General features: G+C 45.0%; 1 protein-coding gene across 6 annotated transcripts in view; it reads right to left on the reverse strand.

Annotated features, from left to right (window-relative positions):
* Positions 1–19,131, reverse strand: part of TBC1D1 (TBC1 domain family member 1) — a 233,458-nt gene that overhangs the window by 45,432 nt on the left and 168,895 nt on the right. For all 6 annotated transcript variants that reach the window (XM_053577462.1, XM_053577464.1, XM_053577466.1 and 3 more), the window contains one exon: positions 1,565–1,750. In XM_053577462.1, the coding sequence (XP_053433437.1) occupies positions 1,565–1,750 (186 nt within the window). The remainder of the gene's footprint in view (positions 1–1,564; positions 1,751–19,131) is intronic.

Raw genomic sequence — 19,131 nt, forward strand, 5'->3', positions numbered from 1 at the left:
CCAGGAAGCCAAATGATATGAGGAAGCAGTAAAAAGATGCTGGCAAGGACCAGGGAACTTAATAAAACACCTGGCAAGCTGTTGCAGGTAACCCTAGGAAACTCTGGTCTGGCCAGCCATCATTTCCACCATAGCACGTACTCTGCTTTTGTGGAATACTGGTCTTGCCTCAGCAATTACACTCGCGAGATGCCAGGCAGCATCACTCCTATTACAGCTATGCTCTGATTTTATCATTTGCAAGATTGGCTAGCATAACCATGAAGGTTTATGACCTACATGATGAACATAATTGCCTTTTCTCTTTTCAACAAAAATGTCAGGTTCAAGAACACACAAGACAGTGACAGAAAAATACATCGGAAGAAAACTTAGCACTCATCTACTCTAAACTCCCCTCACTGAACCATCACCTTCTATGGCGTCTTGAGCGGAGGACCTGTCTCTCTCGGCTTCAATACTGCCCGCTGGAGAGCCTCCTACCTTAGCCTGTCCAGCTGCTGGACCACTTCCTATCAAAGGTCTTCTTAGTCTGTTTCTCCCTTCTTGGTTTTGGTCAAAATGACATACAAATATAGACTCTATATCTCTTTACATTTCATGAATCTGGACCATTCTCAACTGTAGAAACTATGTTGCTGGTAAACAGTGTTGTCCTAACTCAGAAATACCTTGTAGAAATGCACAGAGAACCCCCACCGCCCACCAGGACATTAGCTACGAAGCATAGCAGAGGTTCTGTGTAATTGGACTTCATCAGATGCAATACACTCTGGGGAAATTATTCATGAGATTTGTTTACGTGACTTTCAGCTCTATACAAACACCAAGGTCATTATTAAAAGACAAACACTTGCAATTAAGGATGCTGCTGAATGAAATTAATTCTAAAATTGTGACTAAACCACCTGCTACAGCTTCGCTTTCAAAGAGTATGTTCAGGCTTCCTGCTCAAAATCCTCACTACTTATATCCAGGCAGCTGTATACATCCTAAGACCCATGCTCTTTCCAAATGATAATGTAAATTCAGCTTCTTAAGACACTTTGAAAACTGTATCTTTTTGGTTTGAGGGTCAGTATGAAAACAGAAAATGAACAAAATCTAAACTTCCAAAGTTTGCATCATATTTTTATACTCACTGGAAAGGCACACAGGGGATGTTACAAAGCGTAATGACTTACACAGGTCAGGCCCTACCTACCTTACAGCCACAGGCTATGGCCAAGGGTAAAGAGAAGAGAGGAAAACAAAACAAAAAACCGCCTTTCAAAGATTTAGAGCTTAAATTTGAAGCTTCTATCTCTGAATTTCTAGATACTGTGCTAATAATGATCATATAGAAATAGTTAACACAGTTGGTGAGACTATCATTAATTTTCCACAAAGTATATAATGTTAACATTACTTCAAAAAGGCAGAAAATAATATACACAGGACAGATTATATGTTAGGCTGTCTTGCTTTAAAAAAAAAAAAAACAGCATGCTTACACCTGATGTGATTCTCTTCAGAGCCCAGGTAAGATCACCAAGGCTGTTTAATATCAAAACAGCAAACCGACCTTGTAGCTTCTGGTTTTCCTTCTCCATTCTGAGCAGCAGTATCTGTTGCAGAATCGCCTTCTGCCACAGCTCTCGAAGCTCACGGGATGTCCTTTTCTTTTCCTCTGGTACAGGGCCAAAGGGGCCATCTTCACAAACTGGTTCTAAAGGAGATCTTGGGGGAAGCTCTCCCAGCTCTGAGTAATCTGAAGAGAGAAAAAGATTTCCCAGAATGGTCATTTTTCAACAAAAAAACCATACATTCAAACATAGTACTAAACTAGCAAATTCTCAGTCAGCTAAAACATAATGGTATCACCAAACTTAAAATTCATACTTTAAAAATTTTTTCCTGAACCATGAGATGTGATAAAATTCATGCTTTAATATTCATTGAAATAGACTAATAGCAAAAGCTGTAGTAGCTGAGGAAATGTTTAAGGAGACCTACTTTTGGGGGCCGGGCACGATGGCTCATTCCTGTAATCCTAGCACTCTGGGAGGCCGAGGTGGGTAGATTGCCGGAGCTCACAGGTTCGAGCTCAGCCTCAGCAAGAGCAAGACCCTGTCTCTAAAAGAAAAATAGCCGGGCGCTGTGGTGAGTGCCTATAGTCCCAGCTACTCAGGAAGCTGAGGCAAGAGAATCACTTGAGCCCGAGAGTTTGAGGTTGCTGTGAGCTGTGACACCACCATTGCACTCTACCGAGGGCACAGAGTGAGACTGTCTCAAAAAAAAAAAAAAAAAAAAAAGACATACTTTTTAAGGTGTAACGTTTGTATCTTTTGAAGTTATTGAATAACTGTATTATAGATAATAGCACACCTTTAGCACCTACTATGTACCAAACTGTTCTAAGAGGATTATGTATAATAACTTAGCACTCACAACCACCCTAAGACATAGGTACTATAATTATTCAGTTTTACAGAAGAGCAAACCAGGCACAGGCAGTTTAAGTAACTCCCCCAGGGTCGCACAGTTGGCAGTGTGAGAGCCAGGATCAGCACCCCCACCCCTGCCTGGTTTCCACTTGCAACCTTGACCACCATGTTCTATGGCCAGGTGTGCTGAAAGAAGATTAAGACACATTTAATAGTCAGTAAGTGGTAACAGTGACCATTAAGAGATCTTCCACCAAGTGCTGGGCATTTCATATAGACAGACTCATTAATCCTGATGGCAACTCCAGAGGGCAGATGGTTTCAGAAAGGCCACGTTACTTGCCCAAGGTCAGACAGTGAATAATCGGGAGCACTGGAATCCCACCTGTGTCTACCTGACTCAGAAGCCCATGTGCTTCCCACTGGGGAACCGATTTTTAAATTTCTGTTTATTAGTTCAAATCTCTTTATATTTCATGACTCTGTACCTTTCTCAACCGCAGAAACTACGTTGCTGGTATGTTTCCATAACTCACAAATACCTTACAGACGTGTACAGAGAACATGCCACCTGCTCACCATGACACTAGCCATCAAGACCAGCAGAGGGTCCTGCACAAGTAGACCTCATGGGGTGTGACATATTCTTGGGAACATGCGTCTGAAGTGAACCTCTGTAAATAAAATCATGGTCTTAACGCATGCTATGAAAAACTCACAGGCAACTTAAACCCCACAACCACCCGTAGTACAACACGCAATTTCTTCCAGTTGATAGCATCAACATGAATTCCACGCAACAATCGAGTTTCAGAATAGTCACCAGCACTGACTATTTACTACCTTCATCTACAGTTGGATTTATTTTCCTGCTACGAAATCTATGAGATCAAACACGAGCTACAAAATGTTTCATTTCTTAAAGTATCCTGTCCAACTTAACTCCAGTAACTTAAAATTACTGGATTTAAAAATACATAATAAGCATGTTTGATAATCCCTGTAAGCATTTAAATGGAGAGATATCTAAATTATAGAGCTTTATGAAGTCTTACTATGGTCCTATTAAACAAATTTTGCAAATAATGCAAAATTCTACATCTTTGGGGAGAACTTATGCATGTTATAGGAAGATGCTCATGTGTGATGTCCAATAGAAAGCAAAAATCAAAATTGCCTATATAGCATCAATTCAATTTTATAAATATGAAAGATGGTATTATTTAATTAATTATAAGGGCAGGTTCTGGAGTCAGGCTACCTGGGTTTTAATTAAGACTCTGCCATTTATTGATTTTGTGATCTTTGGCATGTTAATTAATCTCTCTATACCTCAACTTTCCTATCTGTCCAGTGTGAATAATGGAACCTCCCTCACGGTGGATTTAGAGACTTGAGTTAACACATGGATACAAACCAACCAGAGCAGGGCCCAATTCTTAGTAAGAACACAATCAATATTAGCTCGTATCGTTTGCTATCATATATTCTTTAAGGGCACAGGAAAAGTACTGGAAAAAAATACATCAAAATTTCAACCACACAACTGTAAGCCCCAGCAAGGCAATCTTGCTGCCTTGGCAACAAGGCCTTTGATCATCTCTAAGCACAGCTGCCGGTGCCCAGCAGGGGTGTGGTAACTGTTGAATAGAGGAAGAGATAAACAGGTGCTGGGTTTCCATGTGCTGCTATTCATTTATTTCCTATGTTTTCAAATCTGTGGCAATAAACTTTTTTTTTTTTTTTGCAGTTTTTGGCTGGGGCTGGGTTTGAACCCACCACCTCCGGCATATGGGGCCGGTGCCCTCACTCCTTTGAGCCAAAGGCACCGCCCAATAAACATTATTTAAATAAAAATTAAAGAAAAATAATGCAAACCCATTCTGATTAAAATGAAAGATGAAAAAATGTTCTCCTGCAAAACACTCAGAAAACAAATCCACCCTTTCCCCTTAAAAAATGTATATACGCTCAGAATTACTCATTATTGAGTAATAGTTAATCCTTCTACTTAAAAGCATTTTTTCTTATTTCAGATTAAAATGAGGGTACACACTGTTAGGTCACATTGTACGAGTCTGAGTTGTATTTGAGTCCTTCACCCAGGAGGGTGAAGCCATTTACCCCCACCCTGTATCCATCAGGTGAGAGCTTACTGAGACCCTTCCCTCCACACTCTTTCTTGAATTTAATTGTATCTTTCCTCTTCTGTGGGCCTGTCCATCTACTAGTTTCAAATCAGTATTAAGTATATGGGATGCTTGTCTTTCCTTTTTTTTTTTTTTTTTTGCAGTTTGTGGCCTGGGGCTGGGTTTGAACCCACCACCTCCGACATATAGGGCCACGGCCCCACTCCTTTGAGCCACAGGAGCCGCCCCATGTCTTTCCATTCTTAAGACACTTCACTAAAGAGGATGTTCTTCAACTCCACCCAAGCAAATACAAAAGATATAAAGTCTCCATCTTTTTATGGCTAAGTAGTATTCCATGGTATACACACACCACAGTTTACTAATCCATTTATGTGTTAATGAGCCCTTGGGTTGTTTCCACATCTTTGCAATTGTGAATTGAGCTGCTATAAACATTCAAGTGCAATTCAAGTGTCCTTATGGTTAAATGATTTTTTTTCTTCTGGGCAGATACCTAGTAATGGGATTGCAGGATCAAATGGGAGGTTTACTTTTAGCTCTTTGAGGATTCCACATACATCTTTCCAAAAAAGCTGTATTAGTTTGCAAACCTACCAATGGTGTAAAAGTGTTCCCTTCTCTCCAAACCCACGCTGGTATCTGCAGCTTTGGGACTTTGTGATGTGGGCTATTCTTACTGAGGCTAAGTGATATCTCAGGGTGGTTTTGATTTTTATTTCTGATGCTTAGGGACAATGAGCATTTTTTCATGGGTTTGTGGGTTCATGCTTCCCTGCCTTCTTGGGGAAAGGGTCTTTTCATTTCTCTTGCCCAGTGATTGACTGGGTTGTTTGCTCTTTTCTTGCTTATCTGCTTGAGTTCTCTGCAGATTCTGGTAATTAGTCCTCTGTCAGATTCGTAACATGTGAATATCTTCTCCCATTCTGAAGGTTGTCTATTTGCTTTGTTTATTGTGTCCTTAGCTGTACAGAAGCTTTTCAGCTTGATCAGGTCCCTTTTAAGAAATTTTAGTCCAAATTGTTACTTTACTCTCCAGCTTGAAGTCCCTTTCCTTTTTTCTTTCTTTTACCATCTTGGATCATGAGACTCTACTGAATGCTGTAGTTACGATGAAAGTTCTGCTTTATCTCACATTGGAAGCATTTATACTCCTGCAGATTTGCAACAGATTCTTGTTTGCAAAAACTAATTCTTGTGAGCTGTCCTGGCTGACATGGCAGGCGCTGGAGCAGGGGTGAGGGCAGCATTTGACAGACTCACCTGGTCATACAAGGGCTCACCCCACTTCGTCTCCTCTTTCTAATCTCATCCTTGCTGTTTACTAGTCTTCTCCTCCTGTGTGACTTGAAAATTCCTGCTGCCTTTCTTTCAGAGCAGGTGTAACTCAGGCCAGGTTAGGGGACATCCCTAGCAGTCTGGGCTGCCTGTCCCCAGAGCCACCTACTCTGCCAGCTGGGCTACTGACAAGGGCCTCTACAGAAGCTTATGAAGCTCCAGGTGTATTTAAGTACTCGGAAAAATTAGACTTGCAACAAATACAAGCACACTTTGGTGATGACAAATGTGAGGTTTAAGACAAATTGCCCCTTCAATGTTCTCTACTTTTACCCTCCTTTATCAGTTCTGAGCTATAGTCTGTTGAGGTTTTACCATACAAGTCCTTGACATAAATAAGCTTGTTGGATTCTCACAACAACCTCATAAAATAGGTGATATTATTATCCCCATTTTACAGCCAAAACAACTCCACTGCAGTGAGGCTTTGTAACTTGGCCAAGGTCACATAGCTAGTAAGAGTCAAAGCCAGGATTCGAAGCAAGGTATATTTTCCCCCAGAGTAAAAAACGTTTACCCAGGCTTCTCGAATTTCCACACCAACATACCTCACATGCGGATCTTGCTGAACTACAGATTTTGATTGGGCAAGTCTGGGGGAAGTCGCATTTCCACCAAGACCCCCGCTGATGCCACTGCCTGTCTTCCAAGCACACTTTGAACAGCAAAGCTCTGTGCCACATCCTGACTCTTTCTTCCCGCAAGCAGTCCCCCAGGCTTCCTGTCACATGGCTCCTCTTCCCTTCATTGCCGCCCCGAGGACACAGTGCGAGAGCTGTTTGCTGGGAGCTGCCTGACTCTGAGCCTTCAGCACATGGCAAGAGCTAATCCCAAACTCAGGGTGCTGAGGCCAAGTGCAGAACACAAAGAAGAATTATGAGTGCTGTATTAATTTCATGTCTGGATGAACTAAATAAAAGCTGGTGCACGGTTAAGGTCAGCAGATAAGCCTACCAGGTTACAGCAGGGTATCTCAACCCGGAACTGCTGACATGTGCGCTGGATAATTCCTTGTCCTGGAGACCTGCTCTGAGCACTGCAGAATGCTGAGCACCACCCTGGGCACCACCCCCTTGATCACAGCAGCATTTGCCCACCCTAGCGGTGACAATAAAAAATGCCTCCAGACATTGCTAATGTCCCCTGGTAGGAGAGAGAGATAAAATCATCCCCATGAGACCCTGGTTCAAAGTAAAGCACTCTTTCTCCTAAAACGTGGGAAAGGGTAAAAATATAGCCCCTTCACCCCAAATTGTTATTTTACATGGTAACAATTACTGATTTTATAGTGTACAATTAACAATGCTTTTTTTTTTTTTTCTTTTGAGACAGAGTTTTACTTTGTCACCTTCAGTAGAGTACTGTCGCATCACAGCTCACAGCAACCTCAAACTCTTGGGCTCAAACTCAAACTCTTGGGCTCAACCTCAAACTCTTGGGCAAGTGATTCTCTTGCCTCAGCCTCACAAGTAGCTGGGACGGCAGGCACCAGCCACAAAACTCGGCTGTTTTTAGAGACGAGGTCTTGCTCTGGCTTAAGCTGGTCTTGAACCTGTGAGCTCAGGCAATTCACCCACCTCAGCCTCCTGGAGTGCTAGGATTATAGGCATGAGCCACCGTGCCCAGCCTTAACAATGCTCTTAATATTAAATTTTTTGTTCATATTAAGAGTAGCCTAGTTACAAAATAGTTTAGTAACTTACAAAGGGGGATAGATAAAATGTTTGTTTATTCTAAATTTGGCCTGGCTGAATCAGTCCAAGTAAGCTGTTTTCTTATAAATCCAACGACATCCAGATTGGGGACAAGGCCACAGCTGTGTAATCAGTTGTTTCGTGTATGTGTATGTGTGTGTGCACGCAGGGAGATGTGGCTCTCCTACACAGGGGCTTGAGTCGAGTGGCAAGGCAAAAAAAAAAACAAAATGGGAATTCTGGGCAACTATCACCTGAGAACTGCCCCAGTATCTACTGAGTCCTTTACATGCCCCCAGAGATGTGATGTGCTAGATGATTTAAGGAGCACTACTTTGATTTTTCTAATATTCTCCAGGACAATCCCAGGGACCTAGGTCCTCTAACTTGCATCTTTGCTGAGCATGGCCCAGCACAATAGCAGGTGAGCTGGAGCTGGGGCTGCTCTCCCCAAGGGCTGGCTTTGTTGGCACCTCCCCATGACCACTCACACCTTTGAGTTCCAGTTCCTCCGTGCAAAACGTGAGAAATGATATCCCCAGCCAACTGCCCCACCGTGGAGACCATAGGCACAGACTGTACATATTTATAAAGTCTCCAAAGCCGTAAAACCAAAGGGCCACGATAACACATTAGTCCAGGATTAGATTTTACTATTCTGACATCTCCTATAATGACAGGGGGTAGAAAGCTTAAATTATGTAGACTTGCAGAAACAACAGCCTCCAGTGGATTCTAAGAATTTTGAGACTAGTCATAATTCAAGTGCCCTAAGAGACAACTGCCTCCGCTTAAATCACTGCTGTGACATGCCCGGTAGAGTCATAAATATGATCTATGCTGGTGTGTCGATATTTGAGATGCCAAATTATTTTTCAACAAGTCTGTGCTGCTGAATTCTTCTATCCACAAAGGCATGGGAAAGAGTATGACCTTGTATCACAGGAACAGAATCAATGCTGCCACAGAGAAGGAGAAAAAGACAACACGTCAAAGTGCAGAAGACAGGGTTCCTTTCTTGTATTTTCACAAAACACTGACATTAAGTTCCGAACTGCAGTTCGCCTCCTTTTAAAGACATGACATTAAATCACATGGTAAGTGTCTTGTAAGAAAAAGGAGCTCCAGGAAGAAAAGGAAGAGACAGATCTTTATCTCTCATCTCCTGGCTCTTTCTGTGTGTTACCCCACAAAAGAGCATTTTATAAACTCTCCCTCCCTCCTAAAAATTTTGAACTCCCATGCAAAACAAACAAACAAACAAATAAACATCCTAAAATTCCAGTTATTCTGAAACTTCAGTTTTAACAACATGAATAGATTTTGGAAAGGAAAATTCAAACTGAACGTTAAATCTCTGGAGAAAAGTGAACAATAGGGATTAACAGCTGCAACATCTGTTCTTATCAACAGCTGAGGAAAATTCTTAAAAAAAAAAAAAAATGTAGGATGACCATATAGATTTAATGCTGTCAAACTGTTTACAAAGTATGAACAGCTTTACCACTACGACCATAAAAGGCAGAGACCAAGAGGGCAGAGACTTCTCTGTCCCCTCCCTTAACCCACGTCCAGAACAGCAGAGGCACAAGGAACATTCCCCAAGTGAGCAGATCCATCCTTTACCCAAGACTGCTCTCAGTTTTACCATGATTTCTTAGGATGTTTTAGACAAAATAATCCAATGAGAACCTCATTATTTTCTACAGCTGCATTAGATAACAGTCTACAGGAAAATAGAAATTTTTTTTAAATGACAGTCATTTGATTAAAAAAAAAATGCTTTTACATTTTTGCCGCATACAAGGTAAGCTGCTAGAAATCCAAGTGTGAATAAGGCACAGTCCCTGACATGTTAACAGGTGCCTGTGAGAAGTGCCACCAGAATGAGGGAAACGGAGAGGAAGTGTTCGAGAGGTTCAACAAGGAAGATAGATTTCTGCTGTTTATCTGGTCAAGAGCATGGGCCCTGCCGCCAGACATCTGGGATCAAACCCTGGCTCCACCATCAATCTGGCAGCTACTCAACCTCCAACAGATTGTCTGATCTCACGACACCTCGGTTTCCTTATCCAAAAACTTTGCATGATGTTGCCGAGCTCACAGGATTATAGTGAACATTCAATAGGTAAAACTGGGGGAAAAAAACGAGCCTGCACACATGGAACATTCCATGAAATGTCAACTACCATTCTTCTCACACCATAATATTGGATTTTGGGGGGTGAAGGTGAAATTCAGACCCATGGAAATGATGGGCCCATTTTAGGTAACCAGTCAGCACTAACTCGGTGTCCAGGTAACTACCGATCCATCACTGAAAACGACCCGTGTTGGCTAATGATGAGATGGTGTGTGGGGAAACAAGCCAGAGACGGATGATCCTAGATTACTTAGCACACTCTCCCAGAAAGGCTGTGTGAAGACAACTGGGAGATGAGAGAGACGCAAGTCCTGACTCAGTGTGGTCGGAGGTCAGAGCAACGGCTCAAAGGAGAAGCAGGGAAGGCTGTGTGGAGGTGGGCAGAGGCGCGCGGCAAGGGGACAGAGGCAGAGGTGCATGGCAGGTCCTGCAGGGCCACCATGCCCCGCTTCTTCCTGCTCCCCCTACCAGAGTCCGAACAAACCCCAGGGGCCTGCTTGCTGCCCCCCAGGGCCTGGACGTGGCGGCCGTTAACAGCTGAGGTCACCAGGAGCTTGGGAAGAACCAAGGGAAAGCTGTACCCAAGATGCCATGCCTGGGATAAAATTATCCTCTGAAATCAGTGGTATTTCTTTTTGCATCTGCCAGAGGAAAGATACTGTGCTTTCTGAGAAGGCTGAAAGTCAGGCCTCTCATTTCCTGATTAAAGATAATCAAACTAAAAGAGCAACAAATGCTCGGCGTCAGCGGGGATGTAAAATGCTGACCTTTGTAATAGTCTGCCCTTTCCTATTAGCATTTCTGTAACACTGATGTCGAACTGTGGTCTTTACAATTTTATGAGGCAGGCTGGGGTGGAAAAGCCCACCAAGGCCCTTGGTCAGTGCCACTGAGGCTGCGGCCAGGGTGCTGGGCCCTCCTCCCCAGAGGACGCCCACAGCAAGCCAGTGGCTGTCTGGCCACGCCTCCCTTACTCACTGTCCCTCTTCAGGGCTGAGCAGGAAACTGTCAGTGTTCACAGGAACACGGAAACTTAACACATGGAAGGGGTGCCGGAAGATGGCTTAGCTCAACCCTGCTCCCTTCCCAGACGTGGAAACTGAGGCTCTGACAGGTCTAAAGTCTCATTTTTTTGACCACCTGAACTTGAGGCAGAGAAACACTCTATGAAGAAAATAACGGCCTTATTCCAGGAGCTGTCCCCAGCAATAGCAGGCCCCTGGCCACTGCTGTGGTGGACCCTGGGGAGAAGGATGACCGCGCCCACAATGGCTGGGACGCCCCTTAGGCTTTTCTTTGTCCAGTTGACCCCCTTCCCCATTCCGTCAAAGCTCAGCTCCCAGGTCACGCCCTCGGGGACGGTTCCTCCAGCTGTTCCCTGCCCTTCTCTGTGTGCCCAGAGCAGTGGAGCAGACTTCAGCTGAGTCTCTCAGCGGCTCTGAGACCCTTGTCACTACCCTAAGCATAGGAAGGAAAGCAGAGGAGCTCCAAGGAGCAGGAGGCCGGCAGCCTGGAGCCTCCCAGGGAAGATGAAGCAGAAGGCAGAGAAGCCAGGGGGCTGCCTGTGGAGGGGCCAGAGAGGAACGCTCACGGGGTGGAAGAAGCGAGTGGGCCCTGAGCGACACGCAGCTCTGGGCCAAGCCACTGGGCTCAACGCCTTCAACCAGTTTCCTTCTTAAATCATGCCAAACTACTATAAGTCGTTAAGCACACATATAAACTTCAAGTACAGCTACATAGGAATCCAGAGGTATCTGACACTTACCTATACAACTGTATATATAAAACCTTATAAGAAACAGACCACAAATAAGATGCTGAGACCCCGACCAAGTACTCATCTAATCCATCCCAGAACGATGATGAAATGAAACCATGCTTGTCCCCAAGGAGCCACGAGCAGGCCACTTGTGTATGTCAGCATGAGATGCGACCAAGAGCAGCCTGTGGCATGTGGAGAGTGCAGGGGCCACTGTGGAAGTCCTCCCCCCAGAAGAGATGATCTTAAGTGAGCTTTTCTCAGGGGTAGGGGACAGGCGCTAAGTTCTGACTGCTAAATGGAGAGGGAAGGCCATACTTCCTTGGAAAGTGCAGGAATTAAAACAAGCCAGCCTGACAAATTCAGGATCATAAGTAGTTCCACATGACCCGGGGTACGGGCAGGAGAACACACGGATGGTGAGCAGTGAGGCAGGTCAAGAGGTGAGGGACGTCCTGGGCTGAGAGGGTCCCCCATCCTGACGTAAGCTCTGGGAAAGTGACGGAAACAGCAGAGCCATGAGCAAGGGACCACATGGGGCTCACACTCAGCCCTCTGATCTCATCTGAACAGATTTTTCAAAAGGTGTCTGACCATCCACCATGTGTCGTTTATACTGCTGATTCTCTGTGGCTCTGTTCAGCGGCTGCCAACCCTACTCTGCCTATACTTGCTGTGGGCACAAAGCTATAGAGACCGCCTCCTGACCGCCCCCTCCTCCCGGCAGCACAGGGTTGCAGTCGACAGAACCTGGGCTGTGATTTCAGTCCTTGGAGCAGGACGGTGCTCCTGCCACTGGCGGCACCGTCACCTGGATAGTGTCAGGAATGCAAAGTCCCGATTCTATCTCAGGCCTACTTGATCACAAACTCTGGGGTGGACCCAGCAACCTGGATTTGTTTTTTGTTTTGGGGTTTTTTTGTTTGTTTGTTTTGTTTTTTCAGTTTTTGTCTGGGGCTGGGTTTGAACCTGCCACCTCTGGCATATGGGGCCGGCACTCTACTCCTTTGAGCCACAGGGGCCTCCCAGCAACCTGGATTTGTACATCCGGGAATCTCATGCACACTGAAGTTCAAGAACTCCTGGCCTTTGACATTCAGCACCTTTACAACACTTACTATAGGTTATAGGTTTACCTTTTAATTAGTGGTTTCCTACAGGTGACACTAGGGAACAGGGTTACCTTTTAAATAAATTATTTTAAATTAATTAAACAATAACTCCATCCAATATGGATGACCTGAACATTAAACAAAGTTTAAAAGTGCAACTTATCTTGTTTTTCAAACACCAAATTGTGCTTTTATCTTTGTTAGAGGAAACTGTCCTAACTAAAATTAATACCATTTTCTTAAAAAACACATTCAGAAAAATGCCTGACCCAGATCACACTATTTCAGCAATAAATTCCCTTCCAGAAAACCTCCAGATCTCAACATAGAGACATAGAGTGATGAGTCACACAAGAAAAACAGAAAAATAGACTACTAAAAGCTAAGATCACAACTTCGCAACCCCTGTTATTTAGCCATCTGCAGAAAAGCAGCTTGTTTACAGCTCAGCTTCCAGCCCCTCCACCATGAGGACCTGCTCTCCAGCCCCGGCCACAGGCCGCAACAACCCTGCTGTTCCCGCTGCCACACCTACCAACAAAGGCCTGGTGGCCTCTCCAGTTTCCAGGGCATCGTGGTGAAAAGAGTCGTGGAGAGCAAGCCTCACCCTCAAAGCTCCCTGACTGTAGCATGTGGTGTTATAAGGGCCAAAACGGGACCTGGAAAGACTAAAGGGGCTGCCAGGCCCTTGGAGAGAAGGTGCCGCAACTACAGCCCATGAAGCGCGGGCTCCCAAGTCCACGGCAGGGTGCAGGGCTGGGGATGAAGTGTGGGTGACTATAACGTAACACTGTGGCCTGGGGTCTCACTGTGGGGTGCTGCTGAGAACTCTTTCTTCCTGAAGGTGGAGGCTTTCCTTCTTGTAGCCTCACAGGCAAGAGAGAGGAAGTTTGGGGTCTCTTCTCCTTAGACTAGTACCCACTCCTCTCGCTGCCGAGGACTCTGCTCACGTGACCTCGTCTTAACCTAATCATCTTCTAGAGACCCCCAACTCTAAATGCCCTACAACATATGAATTTGGGGAGGACACAAGCTGGTTCTGAAGTGCCCTTCCTCCCCCTCTCAGCACAGCCGTTCTGACGTCACGTTTTACTGGGTCTCCATCAACCTTCCCTTAACAGAGGTTGTGGCTAAGAAAAACGGAATATTACGAGCGCACAGGTAACAAGCCTTTATCATGACCAAAGGCACAGGACTAGGATGGCCTTGAGCTGAGTCTTGATGCATCAGCAAACTTCAGAATTTGTTCTGAAGGGGGAGGGGAGGTCAGGTGGGGGCTGGGGGGTAGACAGAGAGAGGTGTCTGAGAACAGGCTCCAAGCGTCCTAGCTTGGAGCTGCCCTTCCTTGGAATGCACAGCACTCACCATCTGTGCTGTCACTGTGGCACCTGACCCGGGCTGTTCTGAGGCACCTTCTGTGTCCCTTGTTCTTTAACTTTAAGCCAGGTCCTAGGACAGGACTTGAAAGTGGACTCTGCCATCTGGTCGTACTTTTATCTGCTCCCTCACCCAGATGGCTCCTTTGTCACCTCGAGACAAGCTGACCTACTCCACCGCAGGAAGCAGGTTGAGAACAGTACATCCAACCCCAGCAGTCCCAGCACAGCAGCCCAGGCAGGAACTAAACTCATGTGCACATCCAAGTCCCTGGGTGTGAAAACAGCGCTGCTAGATTTGTAAGCCCAACATCCAGTTACAATCGCTTGAAGATGGAGAAAAAGACAATTCCACAGAGGGAAGGCATGAGACCATCGCAGGCTTTCCATACAGAACCAGACAGAATGCATTCAAAGCAAAAAAGCATTAAAGTTTAAAAAAGAACCAAGGGTCAAGATACGGTTTCTGCCTTACATCACTTCTGATACAGATGGGTAAATTCAGTGTGTTTAATTTGTACTTCAATAATATTTATTAAACTGGGATAGAGAAGGACCTTTTTATCCTGACAAAGCTGCAACCCTCAAATTATTAAGATTTATGTCACAAAATACTGTCAAGAAATGACAACAAAACCCTCCAGGAACTTTACAAAACACTTCTCAATAGCTCCAGCTTTCCAATTCAGAACCTGGAGTTAGCTCCGTCCACAACCCAGCAATCCCCCATCCTTTTCCTCCCTCAGTGTTTATCTGTCCCCCTCACGACACGTGCACACTCCTTAGCGTTAGATCCACTTTCAACGCACACCCAGCACAGCGCTTATGTCCAGCTGTGCACTGTGCGGGTGTGTTACACAAGGAGACGTAAATACCTCCTTGTGTGGAGGGCAGGGATATCTTATGTGTGAATTGGGGGGGTCCCCTGATGATGAGACAGTGAAGGCTGGGCTTCAGACAGAACCATCGGAGAGGCACAAGGGACAGCTCATGGGTCTGACAGGCCGAGCGCGGGTCTGAGTGGCAGTGAGCAAGCAGAAAGGAAGGGCAGGGTGGAAGGCAGGGACTTGCAAAGTAATTCGATGTGGCACAAATGGCAATTTCCGAGTAAAGGAGCACAATTTTCCCCTCTCGGACCAGGAGAGGGGTTTTAGGTATGTGCTGACTGGCATTTCTTTCCTCTAAAAAAAGATAACATTTTAATTGATCATAGAGAAACTATAAACACTAATATAACTATTTTTTAAGGGAAAAAAATTACCTGTAATTCTGCCTCCCAAAGATAATCACTCTTCCTATTTCCATAGACACATATTTTTCCCTCTGGTCTTTTTACCCCCACTCTGTGAATAAATGAAACTGCAGCTGTTCTGTGTTCTGGGGGTTTATCAGCAGCATGCTGTGTGTAACTCCAAGGTCCAGAACCCCCTTCAAGCATCATGATGGGGTGCAGAGCCTGACAGAGGACCAAGACTCGGAAGGCAGGAGACTACCGCCCCAGCCTCACAGCAAGGTGTCAGGGTGGGACAGGCACCTTCAGGACTCAACTCCAGGCAGGTGACACCAGAAATAAAAAACAAGCAGGGTCCCGGCACGGCCCTAATTCCCATAGAAGACCTGGTAGGAACTGCTGTGAAAGGGGAAAAGAGGAGGGCTGGGAAGCAGAGCTTGTGAAAGGGTCTCAAGGAGAAGGGGAAAAATCAGAGAGAGGGCGGGCAAATCCCAGGTGCACATGCAGGTGGTCAGCAGAAGCAGAGAAGAAACCCTGAGGGGGGCTTTTGCTTGCACGACAGCCCTGAAAGGAGAAATTGGGACTTAGTTGCTGACAAGGGATTAGCTGCCAGGAGCTCCAGTTACAAACCACACTGCCCTCCACTCCCTCCTCCCCAGCATCTGGGACCCCACCCAGCCCATTACGCCATGCTTATCTGGATGTGATCTAGCGTGGAAATCCATGAAAGGAAGCCCAGGACTCAAAAGTCAGGAAATACTTTTGTGCTTTGCTGGGGAGAGGGTATGGGGAAGTCCACATGACGAAACAAGGAGTTTAAAATAGTGAACCAAATTCTTCCCCTGCCTCAATACAATGTTCACTGAGTTATACGTGGAAATGTGACCTTTCCACTTGGAAAACCCCAGCCTCCCTGCTCTCATCAGAAGGGCCCGTATCCTGAAAGACATCGCCCTGGCAAGGAACATGTTTTGTAGGGACCCATGACTATGAGGCTTTTGAGAAACTTAGTTAAATTTCAAGCTTCAGTGTCCTCATCTAGAAAATCAAAATAGACTCAGTGATCACTGAGACGGCTTCCATTCCTGAAAAGTCAATACAATGAGAGTCATTTAAAACCCCTACAAATTTCAAACAATCTGTTTTTATGAGTTAAAGTGAACAAGTTCAAATGTTCTTTGAAAACTGTTCCATGGTAAGTACATTTCTTCAACATTACTATAGCTTACTTGGTCCCAAAATCTCATTACAAAAGTATCATTGGGTGGTGCCTGTAGCACAGTGGTTTCGGTGCCAGCTACATATAGCCAGGCTGGTGGGTTTGAACCCAGCCCGGGCCAGCTAAAACAACAATGACAACAACTGCAACAACCAACAAAAAAATAGCCAGGTTTTGTGGCGGGTGCCTGTAGTCCCAGCTACTTGGGAGGATGAGGCAAGAGAATCGCTTAAGCCCAAGAGTTTGAGGTTGCTGTGAGCTGTGATGCCATAGCACTCTACCCAGGGCGACATAGTGAGACTCATGTCTCAAAAAAAAAAAAAGGTATCGTTTCTTTTTGAAAGTCTCAACTGACCATAACTGAACATGACAAATCCCAGCCCATTAAGCTTCCACTTGGCATCATTAAGACTTGAGAGTTATTACTTCTGATCCAATACTCAAGCACAGGACAAAACAAAGATGGGAGGTAAGAGAAATTGGCTGCTTTGATTAAATAAAGTAATTTGATAAAAACTTACATATTTACCACTCCAAAGAAGGAATTCTTTTCTAAACATCCTGGCCCAATACAGAAAATCAAGGGCTGATTAAAAAAGTTGCACCTCAAATTCCAAAGGTTAGCCCAAGAGAAAATCAATCTTTCTAAGCCTGGTCATTGTGTGCTTAGACGGCCAGTTTCACCTCATTGCCCACGTCTGTCAGCTCTGGGACATCTGGAAAGCTGCATATTGTTTAACCTTTTGCTGGGATGATTTTAAAGAGTGGAATGTCTATGGCAGGTTTTCTTTACAATGACTCCCAGTCCTTTTGTCTTCCTCATCAAGGGAATTTTCAAAGAACCCCCTGCTGCCTGGTCTTTCAGTGTGGGCGGGAGGGTCTTGCCGCCCCTCAATCCAGGGCCAGAGCTGCCCAGTGAGGTGTGAACCTGAGGCGGGTGGGAGCTTCAGGCCATCACAGGCACTCTGCAAACCACCAACACACTGCCCAGGGGACCCAGGGAGGCTCTTCTTGGCACATGACTGTCCTTCCCATGCCACAGTCTCAGGTTGTCCAAGAACATCCTTTTGGTTGTCCTAAAGTCCAGTGACGTTTACAGTGGAGGCGGTGAGGGTGGAGGGGCTAAGCAGGCAGCTCTTTGGCCTCCCCTCAAACCCCCAGGAGGAACAGAATGCCTGTGCTGTCTCAGGAACGGCTCCCATGCATGGGGTGCTTCCTCGCTGACCGCCCCACTGTGCCTGACTGTGGAAGGAGGATGCCGTCACAACGACGTGCCACACGCAGGTCATGCAACTGCTCCTGGAAAAACAGCTCTTAACGGGGGAGCCAGGAATTAAGTTCAGGCCAGTCTGATTTAAAAACCCATATTCAACAACAGAATGCCAAATAGCCCAATTAAAAAATGAGCAAAGGACTTGAGTAGACATTTCTCCAAAGATGATACACAAATGGCCAAAAAGGATATGAAAAGATACTCAACATCACTAATCATTGGGGAAATCAAAATCACAATGAGATGTCATCTCAGACTCATTAGGATGGCCACTGTAAAAGAAAAAAGAAGAAGAAGAAGAAAGGAAATAAAGAAAGAAAAAAGAAAAGAAAGAAAAGAACAGGTTTGGGTGAAGATATGGAGGAACTAGAGCCCCTGGGCATGGCTGATGTGAATGTATTAATAAAATGGTGCAACAGCTGTGGAGAACAGATGGAGGTCCCTCAAAAAATTAAAAATACAACCATGTTAAATCCAGTAATCCCACTTCTGGGTATATATTCTAAAGAATTTAAAGCAGGATGTCCAAGAAACATTCGTAGCCATGTTCGTAGCAGCATTAGTCACAAAAGCCAAAAGGTGGAAGCAACTGAAGTCCATCTATGGGGGGAGGAATAAACAAAATGTAGTGCAGGGCCGGCACCATGGCTCACGCCTGTAATCCCAGCACCCTGGGAGGCCGAGGTGGGTGGATTGCTTGAGCTCAGGAATTTGAGACAGCCTGAACAAGAGCGAGACTCCATCTCTACTAAAAATAGAAAAATTAGCCAAGCCTCGAGGCAGGTGCCTGTGGTCCCAGCTACTCAAGAGGCTGAAGCAAGAGGATTGCTTAAACCCAGGAGTCTGAGGTTGCTGTGAGCTTTAACGGCACTCTACCCAGGGCGACAGAGTGAAACTACGTCTTAAAAAAAAAAAAAGTAGTACATACATAGACTAGAATTCAGCCTTAAAAAAAATAAATAAAAGAAGAAAACCCTATCATCCGCTGCAACACGGATGGCACTTTGAGGACATTATGCTAAGTGAAATAAACCAGAAACAGAAGACAAATCCCGTATGACTGCACTTCTAGGAGATACCCACAGCAGTCAAACTCGCCCAAACACAAACAGAAAGCAGAGTGGGAGCTGCCGGGGGCACAGGGAGGGAAGAGCAAGGATTTATTTACTGGGTACAGAGTTTCAGTTTTACAAGATGAAAAAGTTCTACGGATCCATGGCATAACAATATAAATATATTTAACACTACTGAACTATACACCTAAAATGGTGAAGATGGTAACATTGCATGTTTTTACCATAATCGAAAATAAAAAGAACTTTAAAAATCTATACTCCTAGCCACAGCACTACACTGACTCCCCAACTGATCAAGGCCTTTTTGAAATTATACATGACTCTTTCTCCCTCA

This window comes from Nycticebus coucang, chromosome 23 (assembly GCF_027406575.1).
Source record: "Nycticebus coucang isolate mNycCou1 chromosome 23, mNycCou1.pri, whole genome shotgun sequence".
NCBI classification, from domain to species: Eukaryota; Metazoa; Chordata; class Mammalia; order Primates; family Lorisidae; genus Nycticebus; species Nycticebus coucang.